The sequence below is a fragment of the Mastigoproctus giganteus genome, chromosome 4 (genome assembly GCF_048544385.1).
Source record: "Mastigoproctus giganteus isolate SK-2022 chromosome 4, ASM4854438v1, whole genome shotgun sequence".
Taxonomy (NCBI): domain Eukaryota; kingdom Metazoa; phylum Arthropoda; class Arachnida; order Uropygi; family Thelyphonidae; genus Mastigoproctus; species Mastigoproctus giganteus.
This window is the reverse complement of record NC_143578.1, coordinates 41513738-41533521: the sequence shown is the minus strand read 5'-3', so window position 1 is coordinate 41533521 and position 19784 is coordinate 41513738. Positions and strand designations below refer to the sequence as shown.

Genomic DNA, 19784 nt, shown 5'->3' with positions numbered 1-19784 from the left:
TTTGATTATGATTCCAAATGTCTACCACAGTGAAACTAAAGGATTCTTATCTTTTAAGTGAAAGAATTGCAAAAAATTCTATGCAGTATAATAACAATGATCTCCTAAAAAAATTTTATTGATTAATACTGACATGTACTTATCTTGTTTGAATACTTCATACCCATTTAAATCGAAACAAATGTATTTCGATCCATTGAACTTTGAATTAATGAGGATATACTATTAACAAATCAGAGTTATGTATAATGTCTCTTGTTTTCTGAACTTCATCTGTCTTGTGCATCCTATGTGATATACTATAACAGCTACATTTTACATGCATTTTATGCATTGCATATACTGGAAGTTGATAGTTAAATAAATTCAAGGAGGAACTGGACAAACTTTTAGAGGGAATGGTTGTATGAAATTGTTTTTTTTTTTTTTTTTATTTGGCTGATGCAACATGAACTCGTACGCTTGCTTGCTTTTATCACATGCCTCTATTACTATTTCTTTTTTACTTATATTACGAGTATTTTTGAAATAGGCATTTTATTTCTTGGGGGCTTTGCTCTAATAGTGTTTACCTGTGTAATTCTCAGATATTCAGTTGGTGATGATATCATCTCATTTTTATCTCCTCTCCATAATATATATATAATGCATTTATAACCATTACTAGGAGCCTGTGAAAGAAGGAGAATCAGCTAAGTGGACCAAGAAAAACATTCCAGAAATAACAAAGTCATGGCATAATTACATGATAAAGGTATGTATTTATAAAGTTGTAAGAATTATTCAAGCTAAAAGTATGTGTAAAATTCACAAGCCGAACTCAAATCGTTGTCTACATGACAGGGTAGTGACTGTGTTGCTTGCCAGCCATTTGGAAAATTCTGGGTTCGAATCCCACCAGTGATACAAAGAACTTATTGAGTCCTTTTTGAATAAGTCTAGTTAACCAATATCAGGTAGTGGTGCAGTGTTCTGGAACTTCCTGTGTCTTTGCTCGTTCCACAACAACTAGACAGACTAGGTCTTATAAAACTAGTCTATTTTAATAAATCTAGTCTTTTTATATATATAAAGCTAGACATACAGTTTACAAATATAACACAAACTTATGTCTGTAAACTGCATCTGAGTTGCTCATTGATAATTCGAAACAATCTCAACACAAAATATAAAATTTAAATTTTTGTGTATTTTGAATGCTTTAAAGTAAAATTTATTGAAATAAAAATTTGTTTTCCTTCACTTTGGTGCCATTTGAGGTGGTCTTGGGTTTCCACCTTTGCCAATGCATTGGATTGCTGACCACTGTAGTAGTAATTTTTTTAGGTAATTAATTTTTTGATCCTGTGTAATTTATTTTTTCTAATTTCTCTAGGAAGTTGTACAAGATTTCCAGAGTGCTGTCTTGCAAGTTCATGATGCTCCTTATGAAAAAGAGTAAGTAATGATTTGTTAAAAAAAAATGAACATTTACTATTCACTTAATATACAGGTAGCCCTCATATAACACAGTAGTTTGGTTCCTACAAAATCCTGTGTAATGCGAAACCATGTTATACGGGACTAAGAACCAGTAACTCCCCTTTTTGTATGGCATTTTTAAATATGCCATTTTTTTATAACTATCGGAAACTTAATTTTTATAGTAGTAATAACTTTATTTTTATAATAGTAGTACCTTAAATAGTAATAACTGAACAAACACCTTACCTTACAAACTGTGGTACTTATATGTGAGATAATGTACATTCATTTAATTTTCTTCCTCTTCATTGCTGCTAAGCACAATCTCTTCTGCAGCATCTAGATTTCGTGTACCTTCTGCTCTCTTTAAAAGTCACAAACTGCACCCTACAAAGTCACAATTATTTTTTATGGTCTCAAACAAGCACAAGTTCAATAGCACAGAACCTAACCTAGGGATCTCCCAACAAAATACAGTGGACCCCACTTTAAATGATACGTAAAAATCGGAAGAATATTTTCCAGTTAGCAAAATAAAAAATAAATTTACGCTTACATACATAGCTTAATTAATATGTACTGTAATATGTACATACTAATTGATATTTCTGCTCACTGACTTTTTTTCTTTTTTTTTTGGTTGTAAAATTTAAAACGATAAAAATGATAAGCAATTAATAACAAAGAACACGGCACGCACGAGTTGCAACAAACACAATATGGAGTAATGAGTTTCTGAAAATTTATATTATGTTTTTTATATGATTGAATATTTCGTGGAAGGAGAAACACATTTCATCATAATAACGTGAAACCCACAGAATTCCAACTGTTGGTATTATAGCAAATGCAAGAAGATCGAGTTTACTACCCGTTTATAATTGATTACACTAACAGAAAAAACCAATAAACCAGAAACTGCAAATTGTTTTCATTGTTTTATTGTAGTAACCTCCAGAAATGTGCTTTGAAAAAATATCACGAAGGCGATAACAACTAGCGAGTCAACAGCAGTGATACATAAAAAGGAATGGAAGTGAAAATTACATCTATCATAATAGCAGGATTTTCCCAGCACAAAAGCTCAAAAATACGAGATTTCGCGAGATTTCCTGCAATTCTCAAACCACGTTAGAGCAAAATCGTATTATATAAGTACCATGTTGTGCAAGGATTGCCCCAATTTATCAATCATGTTAGAGCAAAACCATGTTATAGAAGTACCGTGTTATACGGGGGTTGCCTGTACTGTAATTTCTAATTTATCTTACCTACTTAATGAATTATAAAAAGAAGAGCAATACACACTATGTTGCACAAACACTAAATTTATTATATACTGATTTTTATATTTCATCGTAGCTTATACTAAAACATCTAGGGAAGTACCGATCAGTCAGAGATAAAACTTTATATTCACCTTGTCAACCCAAGTCTGGTGCAAGGATAAGATCAGGCTACTGTCAGTTAATGTAACCCTCATGCCCTTCTAGCTTTGAGTGGTCCGAGATCATTTATGTGAATAAACTGATTTTAATAATAATGGCTATATCTTATATGGCATTTCAGTGGTGGAAGGCGATGCCTCCATAGCCAGGTGGGCAGGAGCGGCAGTGCATAGCACACGCTTCTTGATTAGACTGGGGTCGAGCCCGTGACCACCAAATACAGAGGATGCGGAAAGGTCAGGGAATGACCACCGCATATCCCCGGAGCAATATGGCCTTAGTTGCTAATGCTCATAAAAACCAAACGACAACAACGCATTTCATTGGCAGAATATTATCACATCTCCAATGCTAAAGACATTAAGACAGATTATATTAACTGGAGATGCTTTACTTTTATAATCTCACCTCTTTGCTTGCCTGTTCAGGATTGGGGTTGGATGAGAGTTCTCTCCATGTGAGTTATTCTGAATATTTCAGTCTGCTGAACATGCAGATTGGCCCATGAACATACATGCTTGTACCTGTACCGATATAATACATGATAAAAACCATATGAACTGGTGCAGCATGACCAAAAGTAGTCAGTGCACAAAAAAACAGGAAACTGCCAACTTGCTAGGGACATGACTGATCTGTACCTATACAAGTCAAATAATTATACCTATTTGCAGTTGATGTTGTTCTTCTGCATGGAACATAGCACTTAGGTAACAACAGAACCTCTGATGGCAAAACTTTAAAAACTTTCATTCCTGAGCACATAGTTCCAAGCATGCTGTCAATACCTGTAAACAGCTATTATTGAGATATTTGATCCCAAAGCAAAGTTTTATTAAGTTGCTCTACTTAGATGGTTAATATATACAGCATTCATATATTGAATCCCTATAATAATTACTAAAGTCATTTAAGAGTAATTCACTTAATATTTCTAGTAGTAACATTTTAAATGTTCATTTTTCAATAATTTTATATTGCTAATTTCAGTTCATAATGGATGTAATCAACTTATTTGATGTAATCAAATAAACAAAGAAGTATCTTTTTACCAATAATGGAAATCAAACATTTAGTTAAATTTCATTTCCATTTTCAACATGCTCTTTTTGTAAATTTTCTGTTTTATTTATTATTCTGTTTTTTTCAGATTGGTTTAAAAATGACAATTTTTTTAGATATCAGTTTATATTATATTTCAGATCAGTTGAAAATTTGCCTACTGTTCATTATGAATTTCCCAATGGCTACAATCAGGACTTTGGAGCAGAAAGGCTTCAGATTCCAGAAGCACTTTTTGATCCATCAAACATTAAAGTAAGTTCCCACTTCACCACTCTCCCTCATTTCCTCTCTCATGAATGTAAGCATAGTTTAACATTGTCAGTATACTGTAATAGCTGTTTTGATTAATAAATTGTCAAACCTTTGCAACTTTTGAAATTATGTAAGATCAAATATAGGGTAAAAAATATGTAAAATGCAATAGAAAAGGCAATATTAGTTTAATTTAATCATTTATATAGTTGTAATAATCACTTATTAGAGTCATGCATTTTAATGAATTTTTCATTTTCACTGTACAAATACCGGTACGAAAGTAATGCCTCATAATTTTTTTGCTTTCAAATGTGGCACTGTAGATCATTTCACGTATCACTGAGTGGTCACTAGAGGTCTCTAGTTTCACCATACTGAGTGGCGCTGTGATTGGTCTTGTGAGTGCAGCACATAGATATTTCAAAAGGGTGGCTGTTTCAGATATATGTATCAAGCAAAGAGTGGCGATTGAATATCTTACCAAGGAAGAAGTGATGCCTATCGAAATCCATATGTGTCTCAAAAATTTTTGTGGTGACAGTACTGTATAAAGTGACATTGTTGACAAGCCACAATCAACTCAGATCAATATGTGGAAACATTGAAAAAGTTGAAAGCCCGCATCCGTAGAGTTCGACCTAACAAAAACCTTAATGAGGTTTTTCTTCTCTGTGAAAACCATGACTCCACACCAGCCTGCACACAATGGAGGCCATTGCAAAACTTAGGTGCACTGTTCTTCCTCACCCCTCTCATAGTCCGGGTATTGCACCTTCTGACTATACCTCTTTAGCCCCCTGAAGCATGCACTCCATGGAACCCATTTTACGGACAACAACCAGCTCAAGCACAGTGTTTGCAAAGCCTTCTGGAGCAAGAGTCTTTTACAGGATTGGAATACAGCATCTGACTCAGAGATGGCAGAAGCGCATAGAAAATGATGGTGACTTTGTGGAAAAATAACAGTGTGTTTATTAATGATTCAGGATTAATCGATGTAAAAAGCATAGTTGTAGGAAAATATTCTGAGGAAAAAAATAGGAGGCATTACTTTCGTACTGCTCCTCGTAATGAAAACTGATTTTACATATTTTTTAATTTATAGGAAATTTTGGCCCTGAAAAAATTCGTATATTTTTTCAGGGCCAAAAATAAATATTTGTGAAACTCATTTTTTTACAAAAAAAGAGAAAAAGTGTCGTGTAAATTTACTACAAAAATAAACATGGTCATAGTGTATTGTAGAAATAAGAATACTAATTATATCACAGAACTAAGTACAGCAAATTACTGCAATGATTTGGGTATTATACTTTGCAAGGTGAGATTCTGCTACCTGAACACCAAAATACCCTAACAATGAAATTAAAATAAAGATTGCCAAATCATAAAACTAAGTGATCCTGATCAGCAGTGCAAATACATGTCTCCCCACTCAAGGAAACACACCCTCACACCCACCAAAAGAAGAGTGCCAATTCCAAAATAAATTAACTATAAAAATACTTGAAGCCCACAAGCACCTCTTCTTCAGGAAATATCAACACTTGTGAATTTCAAAACAATCATATTTCAGCTGTTGATTGTCATCGAGCAAAACATCAATAGATGTCCCTATGCAAACTGAATATAGAACAAAAAGTAACAAACTAAACTTGAAAACCTAATGTATGTCTTGACGACCACTGTCTGTAGTTTAAATAAGTAAGCATTGACTCAGCCAGTTGTCAAATCTAAACCAAACACAAATATGCAAATTAAACTTGAAAATCAAATCAAAATAAACAGGATTAACAGAAATAATCAATTATAATAAAGTTCATTAAGGTAAACCAGTTGACAGAATAAGTTAAAACATAATGAAACAAGCAGTGAACATGAACATTCAAACTAAAAGATCTGAAAGATCAGCTAACGTCCAGTTTATATATTAATCTCTATTTGAAAACATTCTTTTAGTTTGAACGTTTGTGGCTACCTCTTTTTCATTATGTTTAAACAAAGTATAAGGTTTATATGTTTATCGGCTAACTATTTATATATTTGTCTTTCAGTTCAGTTAACTAGATGTTAGCTGATCTGAGAGAACAGCTAACATCTGATTTATATATTCATTTGTGTGATGTTTGACTTATTGTTTAGGATGTACAATTTGTCTTTTATTTTAATGTAAGTATCAGTGATCACAGTCTATCATGTTTCTACACTTGGACTAATGTCTCATGCAAATAAAAAATAAGCAAAAAAATTTTAAAATAATGCATAGATGCATTACTGTCTGGAAGGAAGTTGTGGCTCCTCCCAAATAGCAGTGTGTCTAGATATATCTCATTATAAGGATCAGTTGGTCCAGTGATATCATATATATATATATATATATATATATATATATATATTTCTGCACACAATTGTTTGAATTTGCACAATACCACAAATTTACTAGTCATTTCTTAACAGTAAGCACCATGTTTAGCAATTGTCAATTGCTGTAGTTATAAATTCTGGCTTATTTTTCTGTCGCAGCATATGAAATGAAAATTTATATTCCTAGTTTCCTGTGAATAGTTGCCTTTAGAATTAGGGACTACCAAAGTGTTATGTACAGTGAAACTTCCCTTTAACGGACAGCCATGGGGAACGAAAATGTGTCCGTTAGAGAGAAGTGTCCGCTAACAAGAAGTCTGAGGGAGAAAAAAAAAGAAAGAAAGAAAAATCGTTAAACGTTTAATGTAAAATTAAATTAAAATATATACAGATTTTGAACAATATTTTTGTAAATAATATACAATTACATACACAAGAGATAAAGAAAAATCGTTAAACGTTTAATGTAAAATTAAATTGTATACAGATTTTGCACAATATTTTTGTAAATAATATACATACAATTGTGCTATGCATATTATGACTTTATCTTAAGAAAAATGCATACAGTAATCACTTATTTTCTTCTGCACCTTCGTCCGGCTGATAATTTTGTTTTCAACATTTGTTTGGAGTGAAGAAACCACTGAAAGTCCTTCAGTATCTTCTTCAGCAGCGAAAAACATTTTTAAACGATTGATTTGTATGAGCGCTTCTTCTATTTTCATCGGTGGTTCTTCGTTAATATGTTCTTCGACAGAATGACCTCCTTCCATTTCTTCATCCTCATGAGGAACTTCTTGAAAAATATCGATGATAATGTCGTTGATATCTAGAGCACCATCTTCTGTAGTGAGGTTTGAGTCTATATCTTTGTAGCCAGGGTCACTTGTAGCGGAAGTATCGTACATTATCAATAGATGTTGAAGTTCTTGTTCTTCTTGGTGCTCCACATTGCTGTTCACAACTTCAATTTTTGCGTTTGAGAAGCCAGACTTTACAAAACAGTTCACGACAGTTTGTTTTCTAATTGCGTTTACTGAAGAGGAAATCCATTGAATCGCATCTAGGATGCTGATTTTCTTTGCAAGGTCACCCGCACATGTTACATCATTCATGTTTGCAATGAGATGTCTTAAAACACGTTTTCTGTAGTGAAGTTTAAATTTTTTTATTATCCCTTGATCCAAGGGCTGACACTCTGCAGATGTGTTTAGTGGCAGAAAAATGATTTGAATGTTGGACAATTCAATGTGCGGGTGAGATGCAGCATTATCCATGAAAAGAATAATTTTTCTGTTTTGACGAATCATGTTTTGGTTAAAGTGACTTATCCATTCGCTCATGATATCTTGTGTCATCCACGCTTTTTTATTAGACTTCCAGTCAACATCCAAAAGATTCAACTTTATGCCCTTGAAACAACGAGGATTTTGTGGGTTTCCTATAACAAGGGGTTGTTCAAAGTCTCCCAGCATATTCACAATAGTACAGTCAAGCGTTCCTTAGAAATTTTTTCGCCCTGGCACTTTTCGATTTTTAGACTCATTGTTTTTTCAGGAAGAGCTTTAAAAAAACCCTGTTTCGTCACAGTTGTAAATATCCTTAGCTTCAAAATCACAACATAAATCTTCCAATTTGACGGTCCACTCTGTTACAATCCCAGTATCAACAGATCCACCTTCACCACTTACGGTTTTCCAAGAAATTTTATGCCGAGTTTTGAACTTGTCTAGCCATCCCACAGAAGTTTTGAACTCATTTAGTCCCATAGATTTTGCAACCTCCAAAGCCTTTTCCCTAATAATAGGCCCATTAATGGGAATTTTTTTAACATGTGCGTGACAAAACCACTCATACGTAACGTTGTCAATTTGAATTCCAACAGTTTTCGGGAATGATTTTTGAACCTGATCATTTCCGTGTTGCCAAAATTGTTTGAGCAGTTCATTTTTTTCCCGTTAGGATGTCGCTTACCTGCGTCTTACCGATTTTGAATTTTGCAGCGAGATTGCGAACACTATTTTTTTTGCTGATCATACGCATTAATGAGTTCGACTTTATCTTTTAAAGTTAAATGTTTACGAGAAGACATTGTGCACTTCACACGACACTGAACAAAACTGAAAACTGAAACTGAAAAGACGAAAGGCCGACCATATTCCCCCCACCCCTGCACACACCGAATTCATCAGAAGTTTTACACGTGCCTTAAAATTCTTGAAAAAGGATTTAGAACCGCGACGTAAACCTTGATAAAATTCAGAGAATCGGAAATAGAAAATAAACGCACGATTGAGGCAATACGTGGAAGAAACGTTACTAGAAAAAGGGCTGTCAGCTCGCCCGCTGTCCGTTATGGGGAGATAAAATTAAGTGCTAATCTAAACGAAACAGTACAGATTGCCTGTCTGCGTCTGTTACAGAGAATGTCCGCTAGATAGAAGCTGCAAACACGTTAAAACCAATGGAGGCGAGTTGGGGAATTTGAAGATGTCCGTTAACGAGAGGTGTCCGTTAGGAGAAGTTTCACTGTATATGTATGTTCTTTCACTCATTTAGTATTGTAGTTACAGTCTTAGATGCAAATTGTGTTGCAATTATAGCTTTAGATGCAAATGGCACTTGATTGTTTTTTTTGGTTTTGTTTAGGGTGTTCCAGGAACAACAATGTTAGGTGCTGCTCAGGTTGTCACTACAAGTGTAGGAATGTGTGATATTGATGTCAGGCCTGTAAGTAGAGTTTTTAAAACGGAAACTTAAGTACCATATTACTTTTTAGATGTGTTTGCAAATATGTGAAATGCTAATTGTCTTCAGCATGACCATCTGCATGCAGTAGCTCACTTTCAAGAAAATGGATTTTCCTTAAATTTTATATTTGACTCTTTTAGAAAGATTTGTTGAGCTATTTCAAATTTTACCCATTCCATTCTCTTTTTTTTTTAAAGGGAAACATTAATGGAAGTCAGTCAGTAATACAGGCTCTAAATTAATCACTAAACTTACATTCATTCTTCAAGAAGAATTATGCACTTTTATGCCTGGTAACAAGATTTGTGCTATTATTTCTGCCAAAGCAAATTGGTACCCTGTTATAGTGGCATTTCTAATAAGGTACCTACTTGGCATTTCTGACATTTCTGATGAGATATCTACTTATATACTTAGTACAGTCAGTCCTCGTATAACACGCGTTTACATTACACAAATTCGATCATACACGATTTATAAATAGGGGAACGATATCTTATATAACATGAACCGAATTCGCTTATGCACGATTTGCCTTTGTGTTTACAAGAAATGGCAATCGGACGCGGAATCACCCCCAACTGAACGCAACACGATAGGAATGAAGAGAAGATTCTGAAAATGTATTTGTGTTTTATATTAGTGAAGGGAAAACACATTTCACCATAATAACGTAAAAACCAACACAATTCCAGCTATCGGTATAATCGCAAATGCAATTAGATCGAGTTTACTACCAGTTTATAACAGATTTCACTAGCAGAAACGCAACTGGAAATTGTTCTTATTGTTTTATGGTAGTAATCCCTAGAAATGTGCTTTAGTAAAATGTGAGGTGTTAATAGTGTATCTTTGCCTTTACGGTGTTGTTTATTCAGTTGCTACACGCGTGCAGCTTTGTTTATGTGTCTCAAGCGTGCCTCCTCGTTTTGTAATTGTGCTTTATTCCCTAAAAATGAGTAAAATACTTAAAAGGTGTGAAAAGAAGGCGTCCTACACTGCAGATTCAGAGAGAAAAAAAAAAGCAATATCAATAAACAGAGGCGGACTGGGTCAAAAATTCTTACCCGGGAAAATTTATAGTGGCCTCATACTACGGTTTATGGCCAAAATCACACCGGCCTCCGGCCCACCGGGGTTTCTCCGGTAAGGCTTATGGCCAGTCCGCCACTGTCGATAGCGAAAAAATATGAAACTGTGAAACGCTTTGAGCGAAATGAAAGACCATGTGATATTGCACGTGCTACAGACCTAAATGAGGCAACGCTGAGAATTACAAGGAAAGCAGAGAAAATAAAAACAACTTTCATATCAGGAACAACTCAAAGTGTAATTAAAATCCATTAGATTAAGACACAAAGAATTGGAAGAGATGGAATGGCTGTCATCTGTTTGGATAGAAAATCAAACAAAAAACAAGTTTGCTTACGATAGAAGCAAAAGCATTAGCAATATTTTATTACGTAATAGTCGTAATAAAATACTTACGTATTTTATTACAACTATTTCGTCATATTTTATTACGACGTTTTCACGGACACTACAGTGGATTTTTTCTTCTGATTTTTTGATTGATCGTACCGTTAACTCATTGATTTTATAATGTTTTGCCACTGAGGAGACACTTTCACCATTAGAAATTTTGTCTAATAATTCAATTTTATTCGCTAATGTCATCACCTTTGATCTTTTCACATTTCCCTTGTTATTCGTAGCCATATTTTTGTACGGGTTAGAAAGAACTTGTCCACAATAAAGTCCACAATTGTAATAAAATACTTATGTATTTTATTACAATTATTTATTGTGTTGGGTAATGTTTTGGTTACAAATGTGTGTTCAATCTTGGGTGGTCGGCACCTAACTCTATTTTTCCCATAGGGCCTGTTGTTTATATTGCACGATTTTGCATTGCACGAGGGTTTCTAGGAACACAAGTATCGTGCTATACGAGGACTGACTGTATTTCTGTCTTAGAACTTTTGGTAATATTGTAGTAAGATTTTTGTATTTTGTAATATCTTTAAATTAATTCTTGTATTTATACAGTAGTGGACTGTAAACCCCCGCTATTCGCGGGGGTTACGTTCCTGAGAAATGCCGCGAATACCGAAAACGCGAATACTGAGTTATGGCTGCCATAGTAATAAAGGGGTTCCGTTCCAAAGTATGAAATATATAAGAAAAACTAGTCTGAAATTTTGTCTATGTATGTATCATATGTACCTTCAAATGTACAAGCCTTCAGGCTTCAAAATTTTACCTCTTCAAGCTCTCTCGCTTGTTAGATTTTCCAACTAGTGTTTTCCTCTTTCCTGTTTCTTTTCCTGAGAGAGTGTTTTGCTCTCATTTCTTCTTCTACTTTCTTTTCTCCTACTTTATCCTCCCTATTCATTATTTACTATAACCGGGATTCCACTTGTTGGAATCCCACTAAGTGTAATTTAGATAGTTCCTGGAGCGCCTCCACGTGGCTAGGGACGGGAGTCGGGACGCAGGTAGCTTGCTCCCTGCCTCCCGGCTGCTAAGACTCCAGGGCCGGCAAACAACAACCATCACAACACACATATATACTTACACACACACACACTTACACACACTTGCCGGCTATAAATAACCTACAGATGCTACAGCGGTATATAGGGGTAACCCTGGAGGCCGCAATCAATACAAGAATACCTTGTCCCTTGTCCTTGTACCTTCATAATATGACTATGTACATAGACAGTAAAAGTAAAGTGCAGCCATTATCAACCCACTGCAGGATGGAAGCCTCCTCAACAATTCATGCTGAGGGAAATGGACCATAATCTGCCACGCTGGTCCAGTGCGACAGATCGACCGTATTCAGCAGTCAGGGGCTTGAACCCCGGTCTACTCAAGGAGCGTGTGCTACTGCACTCCCGCTCCTGCCCACTCGGCTACGGAGGCCTTACATAGACAGTACATAGTGAAATGCAAACATATGGCATCGAAATGAAAATAAGAAACAATTTAATACTAAATATAATATTTGTTAGAAATTTCAAACAAATCTTTCAAACCAGCGTCTTTGCTAACTAAAAAAACTTATCCCGCCAGTGCTATCACCAGTTTCGCTAAAGTGTTGATAAAGGAGTTTTGCCTTTTCACGAATGATAAGTGAACTTAACGGAATTTTATTTTGAGTTCGGTCTTCTATCCACAGATTTCAAGCTTTTTCCATTTTTTCTAATTTAACATCATGAGTTACAGAGCAAATTTTTGAAGCAATTAGCACGTTTTCACGGACACTACAGTGGATTTTTTCTTCTGATTTTTTGATTGATCGTACCGTTAACTCATTGATTTTTATAATGTTTTGCCACTGAGGAGACACTTTCACCATTAGAAATTTTGTCTAATAATTCAATTTTATTCGCTAATGTCATCACCTTTGATCTTTTCACATTTCCCTTGTTATTCGTAGCCATATTTTTGTACGGGTTAGAAAGAACTTGTCCACAATAAAGTCACTTTCTTCCGTTAACACACTCGAAAAAGTCTGTTTTACACTGCAAAACGGTAGATTTATCACTTTTGTAAGCATATCAATTTATAAATTTAAACAATTTATAAGCATATAAATTAAAAGCAAACGACGAAACCTTCCATGACAAGCGCATAACAGATACTGAACAAGGATTAGCGAGAAACATCCACGCTCACGATTTTGTCACCCCTCCCCCCCCCACCTACTGAGCGCTGTTTTGACTGGGAAAGATAATTTTAGCTACGCCCATGTTTTTTTTTATGGCAGAAAATGTTCAGGGCGCTTTAAAATTCACATTTTTTAAGGTTTCATTTTATATTAAATCAGCGACCGCGAATAGCTGGGGTTTACTGTATTGTGTTTTCTGTTATTTTGGTTTAGTATATAAAGGGTTGCACTTAGATATGTATTTTTTTTTTTTAATTTCTTTTATTTTAGAGTTTATATGGCAGTGTTATTGTAACAGGAGGAAACACACTTATACAAGGATTTGCAGATAGACTTAACAGAGATCTATCAGCTAAAACTGCACCAGTAAGTTCTTTTTCTTTTCATTTCAAAAATATTTTTAAAAAGGAATTACTTTACATAAATTCAAGACTGTACTGTAAAAAATTTGAAATTCAACTGTACTGAATCTGTTCCTCTCAAAAATAAAGCAGCAATCCCTGCCAAATGTTGTAACTTATTTTTAAACACCATTAAAAGCAACAATTTTTAGTTATATTTACCTTTGGACTGTATGATACAGTGAATGAAATTTGGCAGGGAGCACTGCTTTTCTTCTGAAAGGAACATCTTCAGTGCAAATAGCATCAGTTAAAAACTAGTCAAGTTTCTTGGATCAAGATTGTACTTGCATAAATATTTGCGATCTGTTAGAATAAAATTAGATTACAAGTAATTATTTATATGCAGTAAGACCAAAGTATATTATGTTGTATTAGTATAATCTAAAATAAAAATAAAAAAAAGAAGAAAATGCAGAAAATTAGTTCTAATAAGAGGACACATAGTTAATAGCTTCAAAGACATTGTAGAAATTAATACTGTTAAACCACATGCTAGTACATCAGTTAAGGCCCAACGTGACATGGTTTTCAAATTTTGTCAAAAATGCACACTATGCCAATGGAATATGGGGTACAACACACTGCTATACCACATGCTAAAATAGCAATTAAGGTCCAGCTTAGTACTGTGTGAATTTTGCTGCCTGCATAACAAGTTACCTTAACAAATTAAAATTAAAATGAATTAATTAAAAATTAAATTAAAGGAAACAATTGCAAATACTGACACCTACCTCTAGCAGTGCAACTGCACAACTTCTGCTCGTGAAGTTGTGCAGTTGCCACACCCACGATACAAAACAACTAACATAAAACAAATAAAGATGGATGAAATAAACTAAAATAAAATTAGTTAGGGTACTCTTCATCAAGGTGCCAAGTAGGACTTTAATTGCTAATATGTGGTATAATATTCATTTCTGTAACAGTCTTTAATATACAAAAATATTTTGCAAATATCTGTACAGATCAGTAACTTAAATTCAGCTGAGCTTAAATGATTAAAATACAGAGAAGTTAAAAAGATGCTAAGAATATTTTGCATTTTTGCTAAGAAAATTTTTGTTTATAGATACTAGAAGAAAAGAACAGTCTTTATACTCTGGTATTGATTTATTGCAGTTGCAGTTCAATTGCTGAGTTGCTTTTTACTGCACTACAAATAAATGTTACTTTCTGGAAATACAGTTATATAATTTATATGTAATGGAGGCCCACTCCCCACCTCTGATGGTAGTTTCAGTGGTTATTGCTACCCCAGAGGATGTTGGGCAACCAACCTTAAACCTAGTTACAATTTAAATTTAGAGATAGGAAGTACCAGATGATGATTAAATTTTTCAGAATGAAAGAAAACAGCTGTTCACTGATATTAATTTTATTTTATTTATTTATATTTTTTTTACTATAGAGTATGAGGCTCAAATTCATTACTGCAAATGGAACAGTTGAAAGGAGATTTGGTGCTTGGATTGGTGGCTCAATTTTAGCATCTTTGGTAAGCTTCAATTGATTAAATTACTTTTATTCACTTATAATCTTTCATAACTGATTTTGATTAGATAAAGGTTTTAAAGGAAAGTTAAAGGGATTAAAGTATTTTCCTATATTTCATGAATTATATACACCTAATGCTTGATTAACATACATCTGGTTTATGTAAATCTCATGATACATTCCATATTGATACCCTTTGTCTGATATGCATACATGTATCGTCAGCTGTATGCAGTTTCACATCTTTGGCTCCTTAGAATGTTATCCTCGAAACAGCTATTGTAATTGTACACTCTTCTGACCCCTGCATTTGTCTCAGAGCAAAACATAAAATCTATTTATTTATGAGCTACTGTGCCTTATAAAAAAAGCTGAAAGTGAAACTGAAACAAACACACTGGTAGCATTGGTCACATGTTCCTTAGTTTTCATAGTTTTAGTCTAACAGTAACTTGTAGAGGTGTTGTTTTTTACTGTGTGGTTGAAATGAATGAAAAGAGAAAACAAAGTGATGCTCCTGGAAATGAAGGGATGAAAAAGAAAAGACATGCAATCACTTTTAAAGAGAAAATTAAAATAAGAACAGCTGAAAGTGGTAAAGGCATGGCATCTGTCAGCTGTGAGTTAAGATTAGCTTGCTCAACAAAAGCATGATAGTGAAGGATAAAGAATGAGTTATGAAACATGTGAAATTGGGTTTGAGCAGTCAGTGAATTACTATCACTCATGTGTGTAGTAGCAAAATGGAAGAAATGGCAAGACTTTTGAAAATATAAATTGATGGAAAATGTAAGCATCTAAAATCAGATTATTCACAAATCTTAGAACATGCCTTGGCAAGTTAGGTGAGTTTATATGGGAAAGTAAAGTTCAGGTAGTGTACATTCAGTTAATATAAGATTTTTCAAGAATGAATATGTTAACTTAGAATCAGATGTATGTGCTTTTAATATTGTTACAATGCATTTTATAAATACACATTAAATGTATATCTTATTTTTTTTCCCAGGGTACATTTCAGCAGATGTGGATATCGAAACAGGAATATGATGAAGGGGGTAAATCTCAAGTTGAGAGGAAGTGTCCATAACGAACAAGATTAGAGATTTCTTGTATTGATATATGGACTATTCATATCTGTGCTTTAATTTATTGTATAGTGTCATTGTTATACGATCATGAACATTTAGACATCATTTTATATTTGTGCTTTATTATATATAAGAATAAAGCTCTCATTGGAATTTTCAATGAAGCACTTATTTTTAAACTAAGGTGAAATGGTTTTGTCATACTGTGATGCATAGATCTATTTTAATTGAAAAATCATATAGCAACAGTATGATTTTTTTTTGGATCGTGTGCGTGCGGGTGTGTGTGTGTGTTCAGATACAAATAAAATTACAGTATGCTCTACCATTCTCATTCAGTGAACAGTCTTATCATTGAGCTGTTAATAGCTATAATAATTCCTTAATGAAATCTCTGTCACCAGAATTAAGAATTTCATTTCAGAAAATCTAATCATAGGTTTTCTAAAATTTCATTTTAGAAAACCCATCATGAGATTATCAGACAGATATTTTTCTACTACTAAAAGCTAAAAAAGAAAAAAAAACTAAAAAAAAAAAAAAAAACTGCTTCAAAGCTATACTCTAATATACTAAAGAATAAACTTAATAAATACAGTGAACAATTCTTAGAAGAAGAACAATGTAGGTTCAGAAAAGGGAGAAGCACAATAGATGCCATTTTCTCATTATTTTCATTACAACAAATTTTCAAGAAAAGAAGAGAATTCAACCTACCAACATTTCTGCTGTTTATTGATTATGAAAAAGCATATGACAATGTAAACCGGGAAAAACTTTGGCAGATTCTACATGAAGAAAATAACTCAACTGAACTCCAGAAAGTGATGCAAAGCCTATATAAAAACTCAAAAAAGTCTGCATAAAATATTCTAATGGCCAGCCAACTGTCAGACCCAATAAAGGAGTCAAACAAGGATGTGGACTATCACCAAATTTATTTCATATCTACATCAATAAAATTATTAAAGAATGGAAACAAACAATTAACAACAGAATACAGTTGAACAACGAATAAAATCCAAACTATAATATATACTGATGATCAAGTTATAACTGCAAAATCCGAAGATGAACTACAGATAGTAGCAAATAAACTGAATAAAATAGGTAAAAAGTACAAGATGAAAATTTCCACCTCAAAAACAAAATCAATGGGATTCTGTGGAAAAAACTTAAAAGGAGTCAAAATTGTTATTGATGACAAAATAATAGAACAAATATCTGATTTCACCTATTTGGGAAATTTAATATCAAATGAAGGGAAAGACATCCACACTAAACTACAAAAATATAATAAAATGAATGGAATGATTAAACACCACTTCAGAAAACAAATGACAAACAAAATTACGACTGCACAACATCACTTCAAAATCAGCCCTCTTCTACTGCTGTGAGACTTGGGTCATAAATAAGAAAGATGCACACAAATTAGAAGCAACACAAATGAGATTTTTAAGACCATTATTAGGCTTTACAAGACTAGACCACTAAAGAAATTTATATATCCATAAGAAATTAAAAGTAGATAACATAGTAATGACATAAAACGGTATCAAAAAGAATGAAACCAGATGATCCCAAAATTAGCATTTAACTACAAACCTACAGGCAAGAGAGATGTGGGTCGACCAAGACAACGATGGCGAGATCAAGACCACTTCCAAGAGCTACAACGGAACAGGTCCTAAAAGACCTAAGCCGGACTAAGTTCATGATGATGAGTAATATATACGCACACTTGACAGAATATTAACCTTTCGTGAGATTAAAAGCACTGTTTTATCGTGAAATTTGAAAATTTACAAAAATGAAAACTACATAAATGCATTTAAATATTAATTTTGTTCTTGTTTTGGCTTGGTTACCCAATATTTGAGTGAAATTATTTTAAAAATCAAATCAGAATTTTTAAAAAATTATAAAAAATTAGTAAAAACGTTACTTTTTTTTATTTATTTATTAAAACTATCTTCTACATCTATTTATGTATCACTTGATTTAATTTCATCAACTTCTGGATATGAATTATAGAGAATTTGACTTTCGTAAGCCAAAATCAAACAATGATGTCAGACTAGCATGATCTCTTCCATGATTTTAAAATCTCTTTTCATGCTGTGGCCTATTATAAATGTGTCTACATGTTAGAAACATGGATAAGAGATGGCAGCACTTACTGGAAAATAACATATTTTGAATTGACCTTGAAGAATGTATATATTTATACTTTGGAAAAGGTTAATTGCACTCAACTTTCTTTATTTTCCCTTTTGTACCAGTTGTAAGTGGGGTTGCTTGAGCTTTAGGAATTAGCATAGATCTCACAATAATCATTCTGAATGAAATATAAATGGTGATCATTCTTACATTGTAAATTCTTCATAGAATGTTTGGTTATTTGTAATATGGTGTGTTATGTAAATTAAAGTATATATATTTCATAAACTACATGAAATATCTGTGCAGATATTTCATGTAGTTTATGATATACCTATGAGAAATCTTTCTCTTACATATATACATAAACACATATATATAAAAGTTATTAAAAATTTATACAAGATTTAATCAAAAAATTAAGTTATCTTATAATTCTTGAATGCATAGCAATTGCTAAAAGATTGTGAGCAGGACTGGCATGATTGTTGAGCCAGCCCATATTTCAATTATTATTTATTTATCCATCCATCTGCATGTACTAATCCTACTCTCAATGGATGGATTTTCGTGAAATTTTATATTTGACTGTTTTAGAATGATTTCTTGGGCTTTCCCAAATTTCATTAAAATCGGACTAAAAAACCCAGCAGTTATTATTTTTTTTTTTTCATGCATATCACGTAGGTTATCCACATGTTGTAGGTGGGGCGTTAGATATTGTGTTTGTCACTGTGCACTGGTTGGAGGAATAAATAAGAAATATGGTGGATGCAGAGAAAAGAATTCTCAGTTCAGGAACAAAAGTTGTTGCTTTCCCCCCCCCCCTTTTTGTTACAAATGGATTATTACTATTTTCTAACAAACCTGAAATATAATGCACTGTATACATTAACATGTCTTTATTTATCTCATGCACTGAAATTGATGAAATTTAAAATTGACAATCTTCATTGACAGGACAAACATTTTAGTTTTGCTATACCCCCTTATTTGCTTGATTTGTTAACCACATGAATTAATACAAGACATGAAAAGGAAAATGATTTGAGTTCATTAATCTAATCAAACACAATGGACTTCCTGAAAACAATCACCAAAGATGTTTTATAATCAGTGGTATGTACAGTCAAATAAGTGTGCAGTTGCCGAAGAGGGATTATAACAATGTAAACTTACTACTCAATGATTCACAAATTTTTTGATTGAGCCTTGTATGCTTAAACCAACCTTATATGTTATTCGAAATGACCTTGAAGAACGTATATACAGTGAAACTTCCATTTAACGGACGGCCATGGGGAACGAGAATGTGTTAGAGAGAAGTGTCCGCTAACAAGAAGTCTGAGTCAGAAAAAAAAGAAAAAGAAAAATCGTTAAACTTTTAATGTAAAATTAAATTAAAATATATACAGATTTTGAACAATATTTTTGTAAACAATATACAATTACATACACAAGAGAGGAAAATCGTTAAACGTTTAATGTAAAATTAAATTATATACAGATTTTGCACAATATTTTTGTAAATAATAGACATACAATTGTGCTATGCATATGACTTTATCTTAAGAAAAATACATACAGTAATCACTTATTT

The 19784-nt window shown here is 33.2% G+C and overlaps 1 protein-coding gene across 2 annotated transcripts in view; it reads left to right on the top strand.

The window, feature by feature from the left end:
• Bap55 (Brahma associated protein 55kD) overlaps window positions 1-16020 on the top strand; it is a 44740-nt gene extending 28720 nt beyond the window's left edge. The window contains exons 7-13 of one of the 2 annotated variants that reach the window (XM_090371500.1): window positions 668-754; window positions 1376-1437; window positions 4115-4229; window positions 9249-9329; window positions 13300-13395; window positions 14845-14931; window positions 15940-16020. In XM_090371500.1, coding sequence (XP_090227626.1) covers window positions 668-754; window positions 1376-1437; window positions 4115-4229; window positions 9249-9329; window positions 13300-13395; window positions 14845-14931; window positions 15940-16020 — 609 coding nt within the window. Of the gene's footprint in view, window positions 1-667; window positions 759-1375; window positions 1438-4114; window positions 4230-9248; window positions 9330-13299; window positions 13396-14844; window positions 14932-15939 lie in introns of both variants that reach the window. The other variant, XM_090371501.1, reaches the window with a different exon arrangement.
• Window positions 16021-19784: the final 3764 nt, after the last annotated feature.